The 26,494-nt window shown below is 36.9% G+C and overlaps 1 protein-coding gene across 2 annotated transcripts; it reads right to left on the bottom strand.

The window, feature by feature from the left end:
- On the bottom strand, positions 1–26,254 carry NEDD1 (NEDD1 gamma-tubulin ring complex targeting factor). 2 transcript variants are annotated; one of them, XM_062585658.1, is made up of 15 exons: positions 26,180–26,254; positions 24,756–24,899; positions 22,507–22,601; positions 20,976–21,092; positions 19,635–19,775; positions 14,361–14,590; positions 13,487–13,688; positions 12,439–12,625; positions 9,459–9,590; positions 9,212–9,259; positions 8,578–8,807; positions 7,712–7,868; positions 7,252–7,408; positions 2,983–3,049; positions 1–2,309 (listed from the first exon to the last, which is right to left on the bottom strand). In XM_062585658.1, exons 2-15 carry the CDS (start codon positions 24,889–24,891, stop codon positions 2,205–2,207), a joined length of 2,004 nt encoding a protein of 667 aa, XP_062441642.1. In that variant the 5' UTR covers positions 24,892–24,899; positions 26,180–26,254; the 3' UTR covers positions 1–2,204. The 2 variants fall into 2 exon arrangements, with proteins under 2 accessions (XP_062441642.1, XP_062441637.1); XM_062585653.1 differs by lacking the exon at positions 26,180–26,254 and adding an exon at positions 26,015–26,080.
- Positions 26,255–26,494: the final 240 nt, after the last annotated feature.

The following is a 26,494-nucleotide window of genomic DNA, read 5'->3' as shown; positions in this document are numbered from 1 at the left end:
TTTTGTTCACAAAGGTTAAAACAAACTTTATTTTAACATACAAATCAGATCTGTATATCAGGCAAGACTCTATAGCGTAGCATATTGTGTCTCTACACAGTAGGTTACTCCTTGTGCTACAATAATCCTGAGATATGGAAACAGGCCCTAAAACTTTAAAAAAATATAGCCAAAATATCCTTTTTCAGTCACTCTTGCTGTAATATCCTCCATTTGGGAACTAGGAAAAATATTACACAATTCTGAATCAAGAAAACAAATTATCTACAAGCCAAATACCCAAGATACTTGTCTAACTCCCTGCTGTCATCTGGGTATACTAGCAAGAGCACCTGGGGAACAAACCAAGAGATGTAAATACGCAAGGTTACTTTGTTAACATTGCAAAGCATGTTAAAGAGCTGTAAGATAATTTTACTACCTTCAACTCCTACTGTCTTGAAGAACTGTGGTCAATAATGAGTCAGTTCAACGTACACATCCTATAAACGTGTATAAAAAAAAGTTCTCTACATTGTATGTTAAGTTACTAAAAATAATTCTAACTTAGCTTCCTTTCACCCTGGTTATAAATGACATAGAAATATTCTTAAAAGCTTATGAAAGCAACAGCAATAAAGCTGCAGACATTTTAAATGCTGTTCATAATATTAAAGACAACATCCTCATTTTGATACCAGAAAAATAGTTGTTATTTGATAGTTGTTAAAATAGTTGGCATTTAGAAAAATAAAGTATCAGTCCCTTCCTTAAAAGATGTTATAGGAAAGATATTGAAAAGGTAGCTTTCAACAAATAGTTTTGCTGCAGTTTTACAACATTTCAAGTAAGTTACACTATATACTATGGCTTTGCCACTTAGTGGAAGAGCGCCATCGTGGATTTAAACACTAGATGTAGCAAATTAATTCAGTATGCTTTCAGTCTTTTCGAGTTTTAATGATTTTATGTGTAAAAAAACCCCCACTAAATATTGGTGGGAAAAATAAGAAGCCCCCAGAAGAATTCAACTTCAAGAAGCACTTGAGCAGAGACATTTCAGATTGAAATTTTCAGTTGAAGTCAGTGCAGTCTCTTGACACTGTTAAAGGGCAACCCAAACCTCCCATGAACTTCAGCAGAGTCAGGACTTTAAACTGGGCTTCACTTCAGAAACTGTAACATACAGGTCTGCAGCATTATGCTACTGGACTAATGATTTCTCTTCAATATCATTTTTAAAATCATTCATACAACTGAGATACTAACTAGATTTGGTATGCAGCTGATCTAAGGAAAAGGATACAATATTGCTAAAACAGCAAGAGTCTGAACTACAACACAATAGCTTTATACTAAGTTTTGACCACTATCAATACAAAGGCATTGGGGGAAGAAAAAGATGCTTGAGTCAAAGGCTGAAAGATCCCATTTACACAATAATATATTATTAATGACCAAGTATACTTACATTTTGAAGTCTAAAGTTACATTCAAATTGGGCAAGTTATGAAAATATTCAAATAAATGTAAATAAAAAGAAATCTAATTTCACAGCTAAAGTTGTAACAAACATTTCATCCTGCATCTGAAGTAGCATTTGCAGCAACAAAGCTCATGTAGACAAGCACATTTCAGAGTTATGACTATAAGCAAGATGATGGCACTGAATTCAGGAACATTTCTGAACTCTGATTTTACCAAGATAAAAGAGTTGCCAGTTGGATAAAGTTCTGTAGTTTCCAGCTCCTTAGAAACAAGACTATGTCATACAGAAGATGAGCTTTCTCCTCGCTTTTTCTTCAAAAGTATCTGAAAGGCAAGCTACAATGATTGTTTCTGACAACAGTAAAATAAAGAAGCAAATAGAAAAACAGGTGTATCAAAAAGTCCTGTGGAAGATGCAATTGTCTTCATTCATTTTTGTTTATAAAAAGGCACTTCACATATTGCTAAAACTCTGATGATGTACTTATCATCTTAGTTTTTCCTATCAGATGGATGTATTTCAAGGTGGTTACTGTGAATATGTGAACATTTCTACATACAGTATTTATCTGTTACAAATGTTATAATTAAATATAGTATCTTACACCATTTATTTAGAAGATTCATATTCAAGATAATTGCAGATCTTCATACAATATTTCAGTGATGATGGATGATCTGTCATAAGCAATAAAATGTAGTGAGTTCGTGCTAATAAAATTAGCAGCATAAATCTTTCAGAAGTGAGTCTTCAGTCTTTTGTTTTCTTCTCGCAATCTCTCAATTTCAGCTACTAAGCTCTCATTTACAGAGTATCTTTCAAGTAAGGCATGCATTTCATTCTAGAGAAAAAGAAAAAACACCCTAATCAGCAGCTATAAAGTTCATTTTCCCAGTTCTACTCTATCCACTTTCATATCCCTTCCAAAAATTAAATAAGCCAGATAATACTGTTCTTAAACTTTTCGTAAGAAAAGTGAGGTTTTTATGCTGACATACAGTATTTTGATCATTAATACATTAGTGAATATTTTATCAAAGCATATTTTGCAGTCCTTCAAGATGGGAATCTATTAATGCAGGTGCCATTAAAATGTTCAGTACAGTCAAAATCTTTTTAATGCAGACCAAAAGAACAAAGATTCATTAAAAGGTAAAGAACACAGAATACAGTTCAGCATGCATGCTGTACTAGTAAATTAAGTTCTCTATTTGAACTCCAATTCCTTCACACCCAGCTCCTGATCCTTTCCAAAGGACAGTTGAATTTACTTCCGTTTTATCTTTTTACAACTCCTGAAATACAGGATTCATTACCTACCCAGTGCATATGTTAACTTTATTGAGCCAGAAAGAGCTTTAACAGATTTAGGTACATTTCCTCCTCCTTCACATTCCATCCTCCCTTTCTTGTTCTTAATGAGCAAAACTGATTTTCTGGTTTGACGAAAGTAGTTGATAGACTATTACTAAAAATGAAAACTAAATATTTCCTACACTTATCTTTGTACATACCAACTGCATATGGAACTGTTTGATCATCTCCACTTGCAAATTCACAATATCTCGATGGCATGCTTCTCTGGAAGAAGAATTGCAAAAGGATAATACTCAGTTTTATTTAGGAAGCAGTAATTCTTCAACTCTATAAATACCCAGAACTCCACACTCCATCTTCATTACATCATGGAATAACAGACTTAAAACTCTTAAACCATGAAACACAGTCCTCTACTAGCTTAGTTTTTGGAAGACTTTTTTTTAAAAGACATTTTTCATCTAGGTGGCTTTGGTACACAAAAAGATTTAGGATCTTTTCTGTTTAGAAATAGAAATATATAGATAGTGATATCAAGACTAGTTTTTCACTTGAAAGTTGTAAACTTCTCTTAGCTCTCCATTAATCTATACAATAGCCAGTAACAGTTGTTGTCTATGTTGTCCATAGATTTGTCCAATCCACGTGCGACAGTTCCACACTACAAGGACCAGGCTGAGAAGTACCCTCTAAACACCCCAACAGTTCTACTTATTCGTGAAGAACAAGGCTAACACAGCCCACAAAATGCAGGCAGGCGCATGTGCTCTTCCTGAACAGCATATCAATGGTGCCTGACAGAATACTGCACTAGGTGGCCCACCGGCCTCACAAAATAAGGTGTTTCTTGACTAGACGTGCACAGATCTTATTCCATTCTCCTTTCTTAGGACACACAGTAAACCCCAAGGGAATGCATCATACTGCAGAACTTCTTTCAGAGGTGAGCCATCTTCTCTGAATATAGACCCAACTGGCAGCTTATAGCCCAAAGGTGTAGGTTATCTTCCAAAGACAAGAAGTTTGAAAAACACAAATGAGTGAACCAAATGAGTTAAAATTTTCTCCTGGTACTTTACTGAAGTCTGTCTTTTCTCTTACTTGTAGGAGAATGGTTTTCAGACAAGAGATCCAAATACTTCTTCCCTGAGACTTCAGAGGCTGAAAGGTATTTAGATCAACGAGAAGCTTGCAATGGCTACCTTCCTTAGTATACTGAAGGTATCTTAGATTCAGTTTGAATGTATCCACAATTTACAACTGGAAAACAAAACAGCAAGAGCCTTCTAGCCACTCCAGGAAGTGTAGGTAGGAAATTATTTTAGGAATTCTTGAGCAGAAAGTGCTTAAAGGAAATTGGGTTTTGAAAATAGCTTTATTAATACAACATATTTATTTTATGCAGCGTCCATACCAAATTGTGTATATACACTATATGATTTCTGCAGGTGCTAAGTAGGAGCTCTAAGTGTCACTCCAAAGCACAATAGTGCAAAAAAGAAAAATACCCTAAGGCTTTTAATTATTCTATTTTACCAGAAAAGCATCATGAAGATAATGTAACTTTGCTCAGAAGAAATTCTAAAAATAGTTAAAATTTTAATCTCATTTCTAGCAACGTGACATTTTGGATCCCAGAACTGTTTCTGCAATTCAAGAAACTGCCTACAGTATCCCAAACGCTCAATTGTACACATACCCAGTGAAAGGAAGAAAGTCTGTCAGAATTGCAGATTACGTTTCTACAAAACACGTGTTATTTAAAAATTACTTTAGCAGTAAACGAGATTCATCAAACCTAATGAAACACAATTTTTAGATAAGCTTTCTTCAATTCTTTTTCAGCCTTTAGGTCCTGAAGAATTCAAGTAAAATAATAAACAGGAACCAAGACCTATTCAGGCACCTCTATAAAGGTGCTACTATCAGAACCTTTACAATAAGGCAAAGAAAGAGGGGTAAAACAAGACAAGATGCAGTTTTGTCTCCTAGTCATATATCTCAAAGCTTATGGGATTATCACATCCTGTCCTTTGCCTGTAGGTAGCCTGTATTACAACTTATTTCATCAATTAATTCTGCTTGTTCTAAGGAGCAGTTCAGATGTTACTAAAATTCAGTGGCTGTAAGGCAGTAGGTATTTCTCACATGTGTTACTGCCATTCACTCATTACCTAAGGCACCAAGTTTCTTCCATCCTCTATGACCTGAATCTGTATTACCAACTCATCTGTATTACCAACTCACAAGCTTCCATCAGTAGACACTGGCTTATTTAACAGAACTAAAAGTTGCCGCCTTATTGGCTCCTATCACATGTGGTAGAAGAAGTGGAGCCTCTGCTATTACCACCTTCCACTTCCCTTTTAAAGCCTCAGGCCAACTAACACACAATTTGGGAGAAAGGAGGAAAGGGAAGGGAAAAAAAAAAAAAAGTCTGTCAAAGGAAGCCCTTGTATCCATTTTCCATTTATTTCCTACTTTGCAAACATACAGTATTCACTCTATAAAACTTACAAAAGGAGACTTTCTTCTAGGTGTTCTGCCAGCTGCTTTATAAATGTTCAATGCCATGAGCAGTGCCTTTCATTAAGGGGATGCAATAGTTTTGCCTATCATAGGAAAATTACCACAAAATGGCAAGAAATGTTTTTGAGTAACAAAAATGAGAAGGGTATTACAAAAAAGCATCATAAAAAAGGTTGCTGTAGTGCAAAGAAAAAAAAAATTTTGTACCGTATTCAGACCTGAGTCTGTAGTGTTTCCATGAATTATTTATTCCCTTGATTATGACTGGCCTGTCATTTTTCCCAAAGGGAAAAAAGATACCACTAAGAACTGCATAACACATCTATTTCCCTGTGTTCAAATTTAACATTCTACCATTACTGGAAACTTGTAAGGACACTCATGACTTGAGAAAAGTCATAAAGTCACAGATTAAATCTAGGTCTTCACACGTGATTTCATAAGCACAGAGCACCCCATGAATTCCAAAGCAGGCCTGGCCATATAGGCACTTCACTAGAAAAACAAAAATTCAGTTAATTCCGTAACAATCAAAGGAACAACAAAGTAACAACAACAAAGGAATGAATGAAAATAAATGGAATATAGTAGTAATAGGCAACAAGTCAGCCTGTATTTATAACAGAAGATGATAAAAAAAATCTGAACAGGCAATAACACTGCAGAAGTCTGCATTTTATGTATTATATCCCCCGCTGCCTTCAGAAAAGAAGGCAACAAGCAATGGTTCATTAACAGCCCTCCTTATACAAACCTCACCAGACGGAGTGAGTACTTGTGGCCAATTCTACGGAACCACCAACAGAAACACAGGAAGCCATTTTATGACAGAGGAATTAATGAATTCTCATTTCCTAAGGATCTGTGACTAATCCACATTACATCCCACATGATACTCTTCTGCTCTAGAAGGCAGTATATTGCACTAATTCTGAGTTATGTGATGACCAATTAGCCCGGCAGCTTCTGCTACTGCACAGAACCTGAGCTCTGCTGTCTTTTCGCCTCCAGCAAGCACTCTAACTTGATTCTCCACTGTCTAATCCTCAGTTTCAAGCAAAATGGAGAACTGAGTAATTTTAAAACCTCTGCTCCTCACAAATTTGGTTGAGGTTTTCCAGGGGATTCAAAAGCTAAAGGAAAAACTGACACCAAAATAAGCAATTTTCAGAACATCAGAGAAAAGTCTGACCTCAGTGGATGCTGAAAGTTGCAAAACAAGCAAAAAATCTTCAAAAGAAGAAGTTGAGAAAATATCAGGTCTACCTTTTTTTTCTTTTTTTTTTTCTTTTTTTTTTTTATCTTAACTATCAAGTCCACAATATTCGTCACAGGAGAACAAAAAGGTTTCGAGTAAAACTGCTCATCACTAAATCTATAATTTGGCTTCTATTATGAAGTGAGTGAAATTTTTATTAGGTGTCTGCAAATACAAGCATTATAGCATAAACATCATTGCACGTAAAGCTGCACCAATAAAAATATACCCAGTGTTTCATGCTATATCTGCAAAGCTAACAACACTCAAAACCGTTACAAATGTCTAGATCAAATTCTCCACAGCTTCACCCTTAAGAGAAGAAAGGTCTACTACCAGGACCATGGGCAAGGGGGAGGCGGGAAAGAAATCAGCACAGGGCTTCATGAAAGCAGTAAGGGCTTAATTATGCAGATACATTTACCCTCTGAGAAGTACTCAAACACTCATCTCAAAAATACGTTACAAAGCCATACACAAAAAACAACCCTTAGAGATATCAATCTAATAAGGCATCAGTTACTCAAAATAAATAAAATTTCCTACCTAGATAGCCAAGACTAAGGCCATTAATGATGTCATTTCTTGATGCTAGTAGGAAATATATTTAAAGTAATGTTGAACATCTTAAGAAGAAAAAACTAATTGAAAACAAAATGCTCTGCATGAATATAACTACCTGAAGTCATCCAGTGTTTCTTGTATCATATTCTGAATGAAGTTTATTTGTATTGATGTCAAAGGTGCATTTGGTCTGTTACTCCCAATAGTTTCGACTATTTTTTCTGACAGTGAACTGGCAACTCCAACAGTGACAGGTGATGTTATCTTTGGACCTTTAGGACAAGGAAAGGAAAAAAAAAAAAAAAAAAAAGCATACTTGGAGCACAAGGAATGTTTTGTGTATCTTGAAGAATCAGTATTTTATCCCTACTACTACCTAGGGAAAAAAAAAATAACAAGTATTAAATTTAGAAAGAGTTTTTTTCAGAAGGAACTAAAATGTCCTAGTGGCCTAACTGGATTTACAAAAAGAATCCAGATGGAATGTTCTGTTTCACTGCTAAAATCCTTTTGTTAAGTTTTCCATCAATTCATAATCAATCACTTATAAAACTGGGGAAAACTGATCCACTTACTTGATGAGATAGTACCATTTACTGGCAGATCGTAAGCAAGATTGGCATGAATATTCTTCACTAATCTCTCATTTGTGTCAGGAGTCTTTACGGCAGTGGAGGATAGTGGAGGACTTAAAGTTCCAGATTCTGCACTTGACGAGCTCAGTTTGGGAAGCTGACAATCAAATTAAAAAAAATGTATATATTTATTTCAACTGTTTAGTGAAGACTAAATTTTCAGGCATGCACTTCTTTCAATTTTGGGGGGATTTACAAATCTGTTTGATAGAGCACGCTTTTTTTCTTCTAGCAAGACTTCTCAAGAATTGATCACCTAAATATCCAAAAATTGCTTCAGATACACACAGGCATGAAAAGGCCAGGGCCTCTTAACCTTCACATCAAACATTTTGTGTTGTAAATTATAAACATCGCTCCTAGAAAACTTATACATCTCAGAAACATTACAAATGGAGGACAGGTCCCAACAGAAGTATATCAGAGGTACTTCAAGAAGGAAGAAAAATTTCCTGGGGAACAAGGGAGAACAGGGAAAGAATAGAGGGAAGAGACCTATGAAAGGACAGAAGAGCATATATGTGGAATCAGCAAATTATCATTCCTGATTTTCTAGGAAAATCAAAATAATCCACAGACTAGCTCAGTTGTTTCATACAAAGTTTTGTAATCTAAGCTTATTTAAGATAAATGTGCATTACTGAGGGACAGCACACATAAGATAACAAGCACTTTTACAGATTTTTGCCAAGAGCGCGAAGACGATCTCAAAATAAAATTAGCTGGGACACTATTAAGGACTTCAAGTAGTAATATTCTGTAAGATTCTAAAAAGACTAACCATGACAAGAATTAGTATAGTATACCTGCTTTACAGCTTCTATAGATTCTTGTTTTCCAAGATTCATTTTCTTAGTGTCAGCCTCTGGATTTGTATGTTCTTCCTCTTCTTTAATTGGAGAGCTCACAAATACATGTAATGGGCTAGACCGTATCCCTTGTGTACTACCACCAACTGGGTTTCTTTTTACTGGAATGGTAGTGGGGAGTTGTGGGAGAAAATCCAAACCAGAAAGGTAGGACTGAAAATCAAGACCTAAAATGAAAAGGGAAGGCTGAGAGACAAGCCAAAAAAAAAAAAAAAAAAACAAAAAACAACTCCAAATCCCCCAAAACAAAACAAAAACACCCTGAAAACTTCAAATCTAACTTATGCTGTTGCTATCTTTATAAAAGTAAGAAAAAAATGGAAGAGCCTGTATACACCACTATAAATTACATAAAGGAAAAGTAAAATTACTTTAAGACCATACTCTTTAATTCCCTATTATCACATTAGGCTTAAACTCCTCTGTGCATTGGACAATGTACACAAAAGTTAATTTGTATTAGTATATAGTTCCACTGCTTCTTTGCTTTCAGTATGACAAAAATTAGCACGGAAAAAATAGTGAAAGCCTCTGATGACTACAAAGAAAAGCATACAGAAAGTGTGCTTACCATCTCCTTTCCCTGGAGCATCTTCATTTCCTTTACATGAAATAATATCTACAAAATACCACAATATACATAAGTTTAAAAGTGTTTATTAGATGAAATCTACATCAATATTCACATTACTGCATCCAGTTAATCATCAAAGATGAAATAAAACGCCAAATAGGTACCGTAATCTTTAACACAAATGCCAAAATGTAATGCTAGGCAGATGAATGATTCTTTACAAATGTCAGGATTAGCAACTTACCATCTCTGACTGGAGAAAACACATCTCCTAAACTATTTCGACCCAAATCATCAACATTATTTAAATCAGTACTTCTCCCATGATCTGTTTCTTTAGATGGAATCACATCCAAGCTGCTGCTATGAGGAATGCCTTAAAAGGACAATAGCATTCAGTTAGTAATTGACATTTCCCAGAATGTACAAAAATAGTGTATTTTATCCCTAAATAATCTCACAAACAGTATGATGCCCGGTAAGTCCAGCAGGCACTTAGATCCTTGTGAAGATTCTAGAGGCTCAACTTCAGCTTCCTCATATGTGCTCTCATCTCAGGGGAATAAAACTAAAAACTAAGATACTAAGATCAACAAAAGTAAGATACAACTGGACTTCTGTCTCCTCTTTTTTAAAATGAGAGTTATTAAACGAGAATGCACTCATTTTTAGACAAAAACATGGTATCTGCAGCAAATGTATGATGCACCAGATGAAATGATAATTAGTGAACAAGCCGCCCCCTAGGAAGACGACCACAGTCAGGTATCAGCATTTGCATTTATTCTACAAGACAACCGTGTTTCTATCTGACCATCAAGCATTTTGAGAAAAATTCCAAGAAACATCTGTTTTAAAGCTCACCTAATGCTAGGCTATTCTTTATTTCCAATACTAGAAAATTAGGGTGGAGTAACAGTCACAGAAAAGCAAAACTTGTCTCCAGACCTTTCCCATGCCTCCCTCCCCCAGATCCAGAAAAACAAAAATATTAAGCTTTTGGATACATAGTAGCATGGACAGTTGTCTGCAGAAGCATTTCTTAAAGTCAAAAAAAACCCAATACAAAACAGTAATTATTCAAACTACATTTTTTAAGACGTGTAACATACGGAGAAGTGAATTGAACTCACATTTGAAAAGTGGATCAAGATTATAAGCAAACCACTACTCTGCCCTCACAGAACTCCCCACTCCAGAAGCACCTGCGTTTTCCTTGTAAAAGTTAAGATACAAGTGAAGAGCAGTAGCACTGCTTCGTATCTAAATAAATCTTGCCTACACATAAAAGTTTTACTTGATACCTACTTTATTAACAAAACAAACAAAAATCTCTAAAGTACTATTCATAGAACTTACTGCTTCTTCTACGTGTGAGATTACTCATTCATGTGGGCCAAATGTAACTGTGGACGACTACAATTAGTCATGTCTAGTGTTTGCTTACACCTGACTCAAGTCCTGCTTTATGATTTCAATTTTAAATATATTAATGTACCATACTTCTACTCCTTCAGATGCGGCAGTTGTGACGCATGCATAAGATTTCACTTGCTAATTAAGTAAATACTTGGCATATTGAGTCAAACTAGAAGTGCATTATCAACCTATGCCAGAAGCTATGGAAGATGTACACTGAAAAAGCGTAATATAAAACTGTGCAAAATCTTCTGCGTACAATTTTCCCAGCTCCCAGTAATCTAAATTTCAAAAATACCTAAACTGGTGGATGGCTATTAAATACATGTTTACAGGAATCTGGCTCAAATTACACCTTCTCCTCATATTCAGAATTAATACTTTTGCACGCTAACATAACTGCAACCAGCAGTTCCAGTTCATTTACAAGCTGTATAAACAGGCATTTTGTTTTGTTTTTAAATATGCTACAAGATTACTTTAGTGAATGTCCTACATTTCTCCAGAGCTAAAATCCACCTTAGGATCTATAGCAGCTTCCAGAGAACAAATGCAGTTCAAGTTCTGTCTTCTCCACTCCCATTTGTAAGCTTAAAGATTGTATCTTCTTTGTAAGCTTAAAGATTGTATCTTCTTTGTAAGCTTAAAGATTGTATCTTCTTAGGTATATGGGGGTACCTACTTTCCAAAGTCAACATTCAGTTTCATGAAAAAAATTTGTTTGATAAAATACTAATTTCTAAAAATATTTATTTATTATGAACGGACCTGTTTAAGAGATAACAGCTGTTACACTTTCAAATAATGATAATACAGCATATTTTTAACTGAAATTAGATTTTCCACATCATGCAGTAATGTTGATTAGTAACTCTTCTCGAGTACATAGAAAGCATGCTACTTCACCTTGCGCTTCACTGCATACCCAAGGGAAGTCATTAATCTGTGTCCCTACGGACTGCAGTGGCTTATTGCCTAATTAGTGTTGCTAAATGTATTTCTCCTTACTTAAGGAGGGAGGAAAAAGTGCCGTTGAATTCAAATGGTTTGAAAGGTTATCAGAAATCAAACTAAAACAGCTAGATTGATTTGACAGTATTTTCAGAATTCTTGGATGAACTAAGATTTTAAGAGTACATTTTACTAAGTGACAGAATTTAAGAATAATGTCAGTTTTTATGAAGTGCTTGTTAACTTTAGAAGCATAACTAACAAGCAGAGTTACAAAACTAATCAGATTTGCTAACTATATTTAACATCTTTCAATGTTCCTACTATGAGATGTTAGAATCATGTCTCATACAAAAATACAGTTAAGTTCTCTTATTTTACGATAAACCTCAGACAAAAGTAATAAAAATCCCTCAGGTTTTTTAGGCAAGGGGTCTGTTACCCCTGTTTATTGATAGCACCACAAAGCATTAGCTCTCCATTCCATACGGACATTACATCAGAAATCATATTCTGTACATAAGGATAACCTACAAAAGATCAAAACACATTAGATAACTACGGTTCATGGGGGTTTCTCCTTTAAAGCTTAAATATATACATAAAATTCTGGACTCAAAACAAGAATTTTTTAAATCTGACAGTAGGGCCCAATTCACTTCCCACATTCTCCTAGTATGTCTGACACAGTAGGAAAGCAGGAAAATGTGCAAATGCGCATACATACAAGCACACTTTTGCAACAAAAGCCCTTTTCTTGGCTTATCTTTAGACAGCGATGGTCAAGGCATAAAATATTCCTTCTATCTTCTATTCTACGTCAAATATTTTTAAGAATAGGAAGCAGACACTACCTGTTTTGTCCTGGAGAACATCTCCTCCTTTACTCTCATTTGGCAGAGTCAGATGGGACGAAACTGTTGCTGATGTATGAGAAGTAATATTTTTTACGCCAATATTTTGAATTCCTCCAAGATTACTACCAGCTTTGACTTCTGCTCTTTTGGATATGGGTTTATTTGAAGAACCCTTAAGGTTAGACTGAAGAAAAAGACGAAGGAACTAAGATTATTCCTTCAGCTAAAAGTGAAAATACAAACTAACAGTCTTTCTGTGTTCAAAACACTAAAAGACTTCAGTTCAAGTTGCAAAGTTTGTCTAGGAGATAATTTCTCTTAGAAATGTAAAGGGATTTATTTTCATGTAACTTCAAAGAACTTAAGAGATTTCAATATTATTATATGAATATAGTATGGATCTGCAAGAGGATATCAACAGACCTTAAGGTAACAATGGAGTGAGCTGGCTCTAGCCAATTTTCATCCTAGGCTTAGTCCTAGGAAAAATACAAGACTACATTTCTAGGGATTCCAGACTGTAAAGCTGCTGCCAAGCAGCAGCTGCAAGAGTGCTGGAAGAACAGAAAAGTCTCAGAGGCATAATGAATCCATTTTGAAGGTTCTTTCTCTGGGGAATATGCATGTGGGGTTTTTGGTTCAAGCAGAGCCCACTTATTCTTGGAAAAATCTCCTTAAGCCTTCACATTTAACAGAAGTAAAAGTCATTCTGCTACTGCCTGCAAATGAATCTTAGATGTCACAAACTGATCTGCAATGGGAACATATTCACATAAGAAAGTTTAAGATTATTTTAACAATCTCACTCATCTCTACACTGAAACTATGATAAAAGGAAATCTTACGAGAGCTTTACATACAAAACCCCACTAAAACGGCACTTAATATTGAGCAGTTTTTATTTCTGTATTGGTACGTATCACTTTTGTCAGCATCTCTAATGTTTAGAAATTTAATGTTTTTCAGATCTTAAATTTACACTTTCCTTTTATTAATCTACATATTAAGCAATAAAACAGAAGGATATTTTTTGTTTTGTTTTTACCTTGGAAGACGTGCTACTGAACTGAAGACGTATGCATTTCACATAACCTTTATGAGCACTAACTGTTTTTACTGGTGATGTTAGTTTTCTTAAGTCATATTGGTAGATTTTTCCCCGGGAACATCCTATAGCCAAAGTAGTACCATCAGGCATGAAGTCTACTGTTGTCAGAGGAAATTCAGCTACTAGAGTTGTCAGTAATCTTCACAGAGGAAAAAAGATAGGAAAAAGACTTTTAGAGTTCACTATCAGGACAGCAATTTTTATGATTAGACTTTTCCAAGTGAAACACATAAAAGATGAGCTTTCATAATGCAGCTACTAGTTGGTAGTTCAACTTCTCCAGTGCTAAGTAAATTCAGTGGAATATCTTGAGAAACAGTACAGTAGGCTGATACTTTCTGTATAACAAATTAATAAGCAGTGTATGTCCCAAAGTATTTCACCAGGACAGGATCAAATTACCTTCACAGCAGCACTTTTGACACATAGATCACTTACAGATATCATCATTTCCAGCAGCAGTCATCCTTTAGCTACATATATCCTTTAGCTTCCCAAGCCTATTGCCTCTAGCCTTCACACACCAGCTCTGGGAGGAACTTCAGGTCCTAGTCTGCATCCTCTTACTAAACCCCTCCAAGCTAGAGCCTAACTCTTGCTTTCATTCAGCTAGAGCAAAAGCATATCCCACAGGAGAAGCAAAGTCCCATGACACCCTTTGCCATCCCTTCCCTTTACTGTACAGCCCCTGACCTATGCAACCATACTTCCTGCTTTCTTATCCAATGTGTAATGTCACAACTGAACATGCTTTTTCAATTAATAAAAACTAAATAAAGGTCCAATAAATTCAAAGGTCTAACATACTCACTTTTTACTTGATGTGTCATAGAGAATAATTCTTTTGTCCAAACCTACAGTTACAAGTAGCAATTCATTGACTGGAGAAAAGCAAATTTCTGAAGCTGGTGCTTTATGAGTATGTTCAAAATTATGATATGGATTCTGACTATTTACATCCCACAGAGTCACAGCTCCACTGTCAGAAACACTGCCCAGCAAAGATTTCTTAAAGGATGAGTATTTCAAGTGTCGAATAGGCTGTAAAATGGACATAAATAATGAACTGTAACAGCAATATCAAATATTATTATACATATTTTTTATGTAAAATAATTTAGGAATACATTAGGAATTTTGATGTTACCTATATTAGGAACACAGATGTTATGGTAAGTCAAACTAGTCAAAGGTCATCATGTTAAAGAATGTTCATTTTGCATTACAATCTCATTTCTGCTGCCCAGGGACAGATCTTATTTTGACTAGTATGCTGATCAGCGTGTATCAAGTGTCTGCTGATTCAGACACCCAAGAGTGAGATAAAAAGTGAGATAAAAGATAAAAACAAAAACAAACAAACAAACAAACAAACACAAAAAAAAACAAACCACACACCCATACACTTCTGGAAAAGTCCCTTGATTTTAGACAAGTATCATACTATCATAAATACCAGAAAGAAAAACAAAGCAAAAAACCAACCCACACCATATCTAAAATTAAACAAGTGAAATTATTTCATTGACTGCTCTCCTGCCAAGAATGTTTAACTTTTAATTCCCCTTGACTGATTTTTCAGATACTTAGATACAAGCCAATTTGATAAGACACGAGGACTAGCAAGTTAGCAAGTACTAAGGTCCTGCAGAAGAGACTTCATCCTGTGAGGCAGGACCACAGAAGAGGATATTATGCCTGGTTCATCACACACACAGGCCTGCTATCACAGAAGCAAGCAATACAGGAACTTAAACTGCATTTTAGAAACAAGCAAGTATTTTCTTTCCAGTGTACTGGTTTACAAGATGTTTTAAAACCTCCTTGCTCTAATATTAAATTATAATACTCAGTTTTCAGGAAGTTTCCCTTCCTCTCCAGTGCTGCTCTTCCATGTTTTAGCAAACTATCTTACCTTTTTTCAGGCTTCATTTTGTTGGAACAAATAAGCCAGACTCAGTCTAAGACAGGTTCATTACCATCACAGCCTTCTTTCAACTCTTCCAATATGAATTGTTCTTGAATACAGACGACCCAAATCTTGTAATGCTCAAAACATTTCACTACTGCCTTTGCAAGGGCAATAATGCTTCCTTTTTTTGCTGTAAATACTTTTCCTAACATATCCTAGATTTAATTTCTTTGCCATGGTTCAAACTCCACAGGCATTCACTGCCTTTCTGTGAAGCCCAAGTCTTTCTTTCCCTTGTGAATTTGCAGTTCCTAGTCTAATACCAAAAGCATCAGCAATGACCTAAGTCTGGGACTTTGATTTCAGTAGTTTCATCGTTGCCCTCATGTCTATTCTTTCAATTCTTTTTGGATATCACCACAATCCTCTTTCTTATGGGCAGTATCTTTGAATTTGTGTCATCATACCCCTCCTTCTTGAATAATAATTAGTGAAAATATCAAACAAGATTAGCTACTGATAAAAGAACAGTGTGTGTGTTTGAGTTAACTGTCTTCTTTCCAATAGCCCAATTCTTACTCATCTTCAATTCCTTCTCTAACCTCCATCCTCTCTAAAATTTTCCTCGGATGGCACTGAAACAAAAGTTTTATTCAAGTCCAGATAGATAACAGCTATCACATTTTATTTGTCTAAAAAAGCTATTACATTATTCTGCCAGAATACACATCAAAATGTACTGTATTGGATTTTATTGTATTTTCCCCTTCATTTCACTTGAGGTATTTGTTCCCTCAGATGCCTCCAACCTGATTTCTGGCACTCGTATTACTTGTCACCCTGAAAGTCTAGCTGCTCCACAAAGAAGCAGTATCTTCAACTGAGGATTCAAAAGAAATAGAAGACGACTGTCCTGTCATGTCTTAGAACTAACCTTTCAAAACTGCCAAAGAAAGAAATTAATAATGAAGCAAGTTGCAACTCCTGCTGATTTCTGGGAATTCTGCACATACAGAATGGAGGGAAAAAAAAAAAAAAAAAAAAAAGCACTCCCTCTCAAACACTTTATTGGTTAGCATAGTAAAGAAACTACAAAGAAACTACATTCATCTTCTTCCCTTAGCTGTGACTGCAGCAGATTTTCTGCAAAAGATGAAGTACATTTTATCTTTAAGTTTCGTGTTAAAACAGCCAAATTAGGAAAATGATTGTCCTCTGTTGAAAAGGTTTGATTGTACCGAGGGCTTCTCACTCTTGGAAAACAAATGAAAAGCCTAAAACTAAATCAAAACCAGTCCAGCATCACTGATTATCTTACTCTGAGATACTATAGTTGCTTAAGCTCTTTTATACCTTAGTAAAGCTTTGTAGGTGGGAGGGTAGAAGTAAACACAGTTGATAGTCTTGAGCTTTTAAAGCTATTTCACTATAAGGAGTGACCAGAAGCCATCACATATCTTCACAAATCAGCCAGCTGTTCAAACAGCTAAACTAAATTCTGTTGCTAGGAGAATAGCACCAGGCAGTGAAGACTTGAACAAACACTGTGTTTCAAAACAAACTTTAATTCATCTTCAAAACAGTAAGCAGATAAGAATATGGTAGTCTTAATGAATACCAACAGCAAAGAAACTATGGGATCTACAAACAACTCAGTGCAAGAACTTAACTCTGATAAAGCACACAGATGTTTCTAAATCAAAATCAATTAACAGACTATAGGCCAATACTCTGCATTTAATTCTATGTAAAGAAAATCGTTTAAAGCCTTAGGAAGCACTGCAATCTTGTGCTATTCTACTGCTTGTAGAGCCTATAGGATTACAGAAATTAACTGGCAAGGAAACTACATTCCATCATGCTGAATCAAGCAGAGTCAAGCTAACTTTTGTAAGGTTAGTTTGACCTCACATTCCCCAATTGTAGAAAGGAGTTACTAAGGAGCGGTGACCCTCGTTAAGCTAGACAACTAGTGCCAGGAACAAGCAAGACAATACACTGTTTTAACTATTCAAGTTTACTTTTACAGAACTGGGCTCCTAAACTATTCTTCGATCATGGACTTTAAATTTTTTAATTTTTTTTAAAAAAAGGTAAACAAGTCTTCAGATATTTGCTTCACTGTGCAATTATTTCTGCAATTCCCTATAAGCTCCCAAATAAAACCCCAAATTAAAAACACAGTAACTTTCGCACATAAGCGTAAAGATGATTTTTAGGACACAAGATATGCTCATAGACTAGGACATTCAAGTAGCTCTGACACTATACAATTGCAACTCAATGTCATTTTAATTTAAGGCTGCAATCAAATAACTGCCTCCTTTAGAAAATGCTATAAACTCTAAAAGTAAATGCTGCAGGGGGCAGGTTTAGCTCAGTCGGTTAGAGCATGGTGCTGCTAATGCCAAGGTCATGGGTTCAACCTCCATATGGGCTATGCTGAGGGTTGGACTAGATGACCTCCAGAGGTCCCTTCCAACCTTACTGTTCTATGATTCTATCTCTGCACTTGGAATTACTTTAACACTTCAAATATCTTTAGTCATCTTAAAGATTACTTAACTTTGCAGCAAACCTGCTGATTTCATCTGCCAAAATAGCTATTCATAGCATCACTTATTCCTACTCACTTTTTGGTGGAAAGAGTTGAATATGTTAAACAGGATGATGTGAATCATTCTCAGAAGAATTTTAAAATTTTCCAATTAACCAGAAGCATAGTCCCCACTCCGGAAATTCACCTTAGCTACATAATCCAGCTGTGGGTTTCCCTGCAGCCCTTGTCTTACATCCACATTTTTCATAAAGTCATAATAATCAAATCAGATTAATAAACTGAGATAATAATAAACAGTTAAAAATAAACTGAAAAATAAACTGACTACATAGAGGGATTTTTAAGATCAAGTCAGATATGAAGTACAATTTTGCTTTGACGCCAATCTGAAACTACAGTGATGGATCAAGGATCCTGCAGCACCCAAAAGCAGAGCTACTTTGACTTTAATAGAGATTTTTCAATACAAAGTATATCAAAATGCCTGCGATGCTCTAAATATTCTTCATCGACCTATAGTGTTCAGTGGTAGATGTGTGTGTGTGGGCAGGTGGATCAACTTCTCAGTCCATCCAAAATCTAGGATCTAGGACTGAAAGAGTTGTTACAGTAACAGAAGATAACTATGTCAAAATTTCAGTACTCTTTGCAACATTAAAAGGCCAGGGTTAGAACAAAAGCAATGATTCTGTCATCCCTCAGGCAGCTTCTGCCTCTGTAAAAGAGGCCTAGTTAAAAGAGAGAGAGAGCCCAGAGCACAAACTCTTGGCTGTGCCTACAACCACATTCACACAGTGAATTCCAAATTCACACAGTGTCTTCCAAAGGGACAACGTAGCCGATTAGCTTCTGCGGAAGCCCTTATATCAAAGCAATTCCCTTAATGATACCACCATTTCTGCAGTATCTGTGGTTTTTTGAAAATGGACTGCAGTGAAAACCATTACCAAAGTCCTGAAGTAGTACACATGCTTTGTATTTGTCTTTTGCATAGTTTTCCTTCAAACTACAGTTATTGACCTAAGTAACCTAATATCTCATTGCTTTTACTCTTTGAGCAACTGTGCAGTTTTAATCTTCAAATTAAAAACATTTAACTTGTTTCCAAATGCATGCTTATACTTTTCCCTACTGTATAGATGATTCTGTTCAGATGTAAATCCGATTACTCTGCATAAGTCAGAACCCAGGTTACATACCCTTCATGCTTCGTGACAACAGGCATACAGTAGAGCACTGAAATCCTGTTTAGGTTTGCAAGGCTGACTATTTTTTGTTCAGTTCTAAGATGTGTAGAAGTTTGTTCTTGAGGCAGCACAGCCTAGAGCCTACATAAACTAAAACTGATTGTAAGTAAAGGCAACAGAGAAAAGTTACATTATTTATTATTTAAGACTATAATACACCTAAAGACCTGCTTTCTCAATCCTGTAAACGCACTTTTAAAAAGATTAAAAGAAAACAGATTGATAAAACTTAAAAAGATAACACTGAAGGTTATTTCAAAAGCAGAAAAGCTCTCAAAACATACTTCCAATTCCAAACTCTCGGTTGAGGTTGGGGAGAACAGAAGTGCTCAAAAACTTGACAGTAGCTCAATACATACAACCTACCTGACGGCTGCCGTAACCAAAGGGAGTACTCGATAAATTGGTTGTAACACTGTGTAGAATAATTTCACCACTCAAAGATCCAGAAGCAATGTAGCAATCATTCCAATTATATGTAACACATGTGACCTCATCTTTGTGATCCTATAAGGGGGAAAGGAGAAAGAATTTCAGGAAAACCATATTCCTTCCTAACACATTCTTTTGTAGGAAAACTTCAGCTCGATGTTTCTTCCAGACCTAAAAGGTTATCTAAAATATCTCTAAAAGATTATTTAAGGATTCTTCTGCAATATCCCAGAAAACAACAGAACACACAGAAGATCAGCTATTGTATTTTAACCAATGTCTGTTTGATTGTTTTCAGAAGGTTGTTTTAATAAATTAGCAAAGATGATACTTTAATTATATGCAATAAGACAACCATAGGGATCTCTACCACATGGATCATTAATATTACTTTAAAAGTAAGGTATTTCTGAAACCAATGCTGATTTTAAGATACTTTCTATTGATCTGATATAGTACTGACAGCTTCCCCTTCTGTTACCTGTAATGCATTTATCTACCAGATAGCTTTACAGTGTAGTCATTTGCAATGAAGATATCCGCCTCCATATATTCAGTAAATATAATCAAATACTGTCATAATTATTATCTTTTTGCCTTTGGTTCTATTAATTACTTAGCAATTTTATTTAAAATTCTTAACAGTTTAGGAAAAAAATTATAGTTAAAATTCTGAAGCATCTGTGTGATCCTAAATTAAGTAATCTGTTCACCGTATGATGGAAATAAACTAGACTGTCATCTCTTTTGTGCATGGTGGCAAAATTTTAGAGAATTCACTGTATCAATTAGGAGAAAGATGACCATGCCCCAATTTTGCATTTAAGTTCTTGCTTAAGCAATTTTGAATAAGAGGAGTTCTGTTCAAGAGCACTACAGTATCTTACAAATACAAAAGCATTTTCCTGGTTGAAGTATCAGAAGCAAGTTATCTGAAGTGCAGTCCTTGAAAAAATCCTGTCAGAAAACATCAGTTCAAATTCTTAAAATAAGAAGTCTATTCTGAGGATTTAAAGATACATTATGATAAACTTGTATTCTGAAGACACTAAGTTAAGCAAAATTAGTTAAAAACAATTTGTTATTTACAGTAGATAAAGAGCAGAAAGTTAATAAAAATATATGTATGTGTATGCTTGCTTCTGTTTATGAACTTGATCCTACAGATCTGTAATCTAGAGAAACAGTATTTTCATAATTAGCAGTAAAATCCAGACATTACAAAGGCTACAGTTCTTCCCGCAGCCAAGTACCCAAAAAACACCAAAGTGTTACCTTAAGACTACGGTAGAGCCTTCTGGACTTCAGATCCCAGATATTAACCGAGTTATCAAGACCTCCACTTGCAATGTGTAAAGAATTGGAATTTAAGCTCACACATGTCTGTTTCGCCTGACACAAAAAAAAAAAAAAAAAAAAAAAAAAAAATCAAAAACCAGACAATATGCTAAGATTTAAGAGGTTTACTCAAGTCTCCTCAAAAGCGTATTGATACATATTTTCACCTTAATTAACACAAGTAGTCCCAGTAACTGACAGAACTATCGGCACACAAGAGTCATTTCCCATCAACGCAAAATCCAGTCTAGTTGGACACAGTTAAATATATAAAGTAATAAATTCTCAAATGCTCTTCTCAGATTTTCTCATCCCATTTCAAATTCTCTTAGTTCCCTTTTCTTCAGTATGTATTTTCACTTCAAATTACAGCTCTCTAAACTGCAATCATAGATTTGTGTTCAACTATACAGCTTTAAAAAGAAAACCCTAAGTTTAGAAAAAAAAATCCTTAAAAGAATATTAAAGAGTTGTCTAGGTCATGTTCTTCACATTTTCTAAACATTACAAAGAATATTATAGCAGCAAACCTCGTAATTCCACAAAGTGCTTCTTTTTAAAGTGATCAGTGAAGTGCCAACTTTTGGGGAAAAAAAAGTCAATCCTAATGATAGACAAATTATTCAGGTCTATCATGTTGAAAATTCACTTTTAACTTCCTGAGGTTTGAAATAAGAAAAAACAAGTCCATCTAATTATTCACATGGTAAAATTGGAAGTGACTGCATTAGGTTTGCATTAGGTTTAGAGAAATCTCCATGGCAAACACTACACCTTTGAAAGTGTTTGCTTTGGCAATCTAAAAGCCCAGTTTTAACTTATTTTCAGAACATTCCCATTCCAAACTACCTTTAAAATAACTATCCAAGGAAAATAATTAGCATAATTTATAGCACCCAACAAGTCATTCAAGCAACCGTGTCAAGAGACTTTTCTAAAACCAAGCCTAGTTTTTGAAAGTTTTATAGTGACATTTTTCCTTTCAAGAAAAAAAAATCTATTATGCATAAGTATTCCCAGAAGCTAGCATATGTACACTCTAAGAATTATCTCATGTTTTAGAAATATGCACAACTCGTAGGCATGCATACCTCTGACAATTCAAGTTTGAAAATCCAGTTCAAATTTCAGCCAGGCTCTACTGAGTACACACTTACTAGATCAAGTCTGAAGCACCAATTGCTATATCATATAAGGGCTCACCAAGAAAACTCTCTTATCAGAAAGCCATCGGCATCAGATGCTGGTGTAACTGCTACTTGTTTTTCCACTGGTACAACTATTTTAAAAGCGCTATTCCCCCCCAACTCCCTTACAGACATTTCAACTAGATGCTGTTTAAATACTTCAAAGTTTTGAGGTATGTGTCATAACAATACTAGAACTATTTTGATATGCTGAACAGATGAGATACAAACAGTACAGAGGGTGGAATGGATAAAAAGGGAACAGCATTAAACATACTTACTCCTTCAGCTATTTCAAAAAGTGGAACAGGTTTACTTTTACAGCTTGAAACAACTATTTTATCACCAACAGCAGAAGCAGTAACCAAGAAGCTATCTTAGCCACAAGTTATGGACCACAACTGTGTAACATTGCTGGTTAGTAAAAGAAACAGTAAGTAACCCTTACAAACAGATAACAGATTGGTTAAAGAGTCTGAAGTACTATACCTTGAAGAGGTCTACATGCTTTAGGAATATTTTGCATTTGCTATTTGAGGGAAAAAAATAGAAACATAAGGCTGTTTAAAAACAGGCTGTTGTAAACAACCCTTCATTAAGAAGATCTTAAGAGACAGTTTGCCCTGCCTCCCCCAGAAGCAACTACAGCCCTTCCCAACTGAAGGAAGGGCAATTTCTTTCAGAGGAGACAAAATGTCTGGCAGATATTATTTAAGACCTCGTTTCTGCTAGGCAGCTTATCCAGGCTGCACTCTTCCTCCTCCACCGCAACCGCAACCACTTCAAAGTATGAACTCCATTTATCACTAGCGTTCAAAGGAATGTCTGTTGCTATTAGCAGACTATGAATTTAAAGAAAAGTCTTGTCCATGATAAACGTTATTCCAGTTCAGCACATAGTTTCTGGAATACAATGGATACATTTGCTGATTTGTCTCCCTCTGTATTGAGAGCCTTTATGACACCAAGTTGTTCAGACAAAGTAGTAAGAAAAGCCTGCAACAGCTGAAGAGAAAGAAGGCTGAAGTTTTGAAAGAGACATACACTACAACATCGTACCCCATAGAAAATTCGGATGGATGCCGATCTACAGGTAACCAGAAATACAGTTCTATGCTTTCCTCGAGGAGCAAGAAAACTACCATTGCCCCCGACATTGAATTAACTGAATAATCATTCAGACTGACATCCCTTATATCCTTAGGCTAATACCCATAATGATTTTATATTTGCTTACTTAATTTGCGTAACCTCAATATAGGTTAATTGTTGGATTTAACACCACCACAACTGGTAGGCATATTAGTGCTTGCTATTTCTTTCATTGTTTTAAGACAACATTTTAGCTTACAAAATTATGAAGAACCACTACTAAAACTGAAACCAATGCTTTACCATAAAAAAAAATTATCAGACATTCAAAAACACATGAAGTAAGAAAGTCATTTCAGATTTTGAGGGTGAAGAGGGGACTGGGAGCAAGAACATATAGCAAAGTAGACTGTCTATAGCTCAAGTTTACTAAACAATGGATCTTTCTTTAAAGATGTTTTCTTTCACTGCCACTATGCTTCAATTTCATTGGAATTTCCACAACAACAACAACAACAAAAAACAATAATTCATACTCTGACTCTTTAACTTTTGCCTTCTCACACATTCACTTGCTTGCAGACTTAGAGAACAAGTGCATTCAGAACTTTCAGGACATTTTATTCGTCAGCATTCTGTCTTTCTTTACATCAAGATCAAACATTGCTGCTTTTTCCCCCATGACAGCCATATGTCTAATCACCTGACAGTGTACTATTTCCATGAAATTTCTCGTATATTCATTTCCTACTTGGCACTATGTATCATTAGCCTATGATAGGCCTTCAAGACAGAGGTGAAAGATCTACAAGGACCAGATCCATTTTCCTGGATAAACGAAGCGTTATGGATGGATGTAATACATCTGTGCATTGTTTGTAGCATTTACAGAGGAAGCGCAGAAAACCAGTGTTTAGACAGAAAGAGAGTTAAGTGTACTCTGACAGACAGAGGCCAGTTCTACTAACAAAACTGATGAAAAGTTTTAGAGTTAGAAAGAGAACAACAGAACAAAAAAGAAACTTTTTATTAGTTCTCCTCTCTACACTATACATAGCATTTTACTACATTAGCAATTGCTTTGTATCCTTACTAATAAATTAAGTACTGCCTTGAACGTAAATATTGTAATCAACCATTAAAGAAACAAACAAGTAAGTTTTACAGTTGATAGACAATTCAAGCATATCACAATCATTAAAAATGTGTTAGCCTCCTAAAGGAAGACTAACATCTTCAGAAGCATTTACCAGCATGAGCTTATTTTGTAAAGCACTTAAACACAGGCAACCACAAAAATTTCTTCACAGTATGTAAGAATCTTTTTATGCAAGACTTTTCAAGACTAAGTAAGATGTCATTTAGAGAATAATAAAAAGAAAAACACTGCAATTTTGCAGAACTTCCACAAAACTATGACTAAAACAGTAAAGGATACTATTACTGGCCCAACATAGCGAGCTGACTGGGTGTGGGGATGTATGTGGGTTGAACTGCTCCACCACAGTTACAGATGAGGAATCCCATATTTTTATGTCATCTCCTGATGAAGCAAAACGTATGCTTTCTTGCATGGCTGCACCTATTTATGTAAAGATAAAGAAAAAAATAAAGAAAAATTAAGCAACTGTTCACTTTAAGAGTCAAGAAGAATTTCATGAATACCATTTTATACTGTTTTCTGACAAGGACATTTAGTGGGAGAGTTATTGTCTATTCAACTCAACACACTACCAAAAGCAGCAGTTACTTTAATGCTTGCAGGAAACGTGCTTTCCTTTTCACAAACAAAACATCAGCCTCTCTGTGCTATCAATTCATCTCAAATCCATGAAGTTAATAACTCACAAGTTCGGAACTCGACCCACTACTAGAAACAAAAGCGATGTTTTACATCTCCACATTTCCGCAGAGTTTATAGATGTCTAACACAAAGTCCTGAGTATTTCAAGGACTCACTTGCCAACAGTAGATGGAGCTATACAAGCTAGAATCAAACCGACTGTTGAAACACTAGAAGTTTGGACTCAAAAGGCTCCAGCGAACCTCTCGCTATGCTACAGGAAAAGGCGGGGAATCTTTAAAACTAAGCCTCTAACAGTAGAAGACGAGCGACAATGAGTTACTTTCCAGTGCAGCTTTCACAAGGCAAACAAATTGTATTGCCGTTTGTTTTGATGGTCACGCTCTCGAGAGTTAAAACCAGACTAACCAATTCCAGGCTTATGAAGTTTATTCTCAGTTTTTATTGTGGCTAATTTGAAACTCGGACAACAAGCGAGGGCCTAAAAGGCGAACCTTTCGTCCACCTCAAAGCATAATAACCCTTCACCCATGGAAGCTTCTGGGGCGCTTCTGTGCGGTTTTAGTTCAGCGATTCTCACACCCCAAAACGCTTGAAAGAAGCCGCGAAGCTGAGGAGAACGAGCCAGGAGACCCGGGGGCCGCAGCTGCCTTGGCTCTGCCGCGGCCCAGGGCGTCTCGCGTGGAGCCGCTCCGCCGCCTCACGCTGCTCCCCACGACTGGCACCGGCCTCCCCCCGGCCCGCCGAGCACGGGCGGCCCCGCAGAGAGCGCGACCAGCCGCTCCGCTCCGCGCCCCGCCGCGGCCGCTCGACTCGGCCCGGCCCGGCCCCCGCGGCCTCCCGAAGCGCTTGGGGCCGCCCCGCCGCGTCCCGTCCCGCTCCCCGCTGCCCACCTGGCCGGGCGGACGCGGCCTGCAAGGCCGCGCCGCGCCGGGCCGCACCGGGCCAGGCCCCCTCACTTCCCCTCCCGCCCCGGCCGAGCGGCGCCTCCGCGGGGATCGGGCCCCGGCCGAGCGCCCCCACCATTGGCTCGGGCGCCCCTACTCGCGGTTCTCTACCGGGTCCGCAGCGCACTCCCGGCCAATCAGCGCCGCCCGCGCCGGGCGCGCACTCCCTCCCCGGCCGACTTTCCGCGCGGCATCCAACTTAACAGCCCGTCCCAACAGCCCCCGCGCGCCTTCCCTTTTGCTCTCCCCCGGACACTACGGTGGCCCGCAGGGGGCGACGCGGCGGCGGAGCGCGGGCGCGCGGGGGGCGGGGTGGGGTGCGCGCGGCCCGCGGGCGGTTGGCGGGGGGCGCGCGCGCGCGCGTGCCCGCGGGGCGGGGCGGGGCCGCCTGCGCCGCGCGGGGCCGGCGCGGGCCGTGGGGGCGGG

Source organism: Rhea pennata, chromosome 1 (genome assembly GCF_028389875.1).
Source record: "Rhea pennata isolate bPtePen1 chromosome 1, bPtePen1.pri, whole genome shotgun sequence".
NCBI classification, from domain to species: Eukaryota; Metazoa; Chordata; class Aves; order Rheiformes; family Rheidae; genus Rhea; species Rhea pennata.
Note: the sequence above shows the minus strand (reverse complement) of the source record. Positions and strands in the feature narration are given on the sequence as shown.

What these genes read in the sequence shown, in the direction of transcription:
- NEDD1 (XM_062585658.1), bottom strand. Translation starts at nt 24,891, where the DNA reads ATGCAAGAAAGCATACGTTTTGCTTCATCAGGAGATGACATAAAAATA. An exon ending in GGCTCTACCGTAGTCTTAAG is followed by an intron (nt 19,776 to 20,975) that starts GTAACACTTTGG and finishes TCCCCCTTATAG; the next exon opens with GATCACAAAGATGAGGTCAC. An exon ending in AAATGGTACTATCTCATCAA is followed by an intron (nt 7,409 to 7,711) that starts GTAAGTGGATCA and finishes CTTGTCCTAAAG; the next exon opens with GTCCAAAGATAACATCACCT.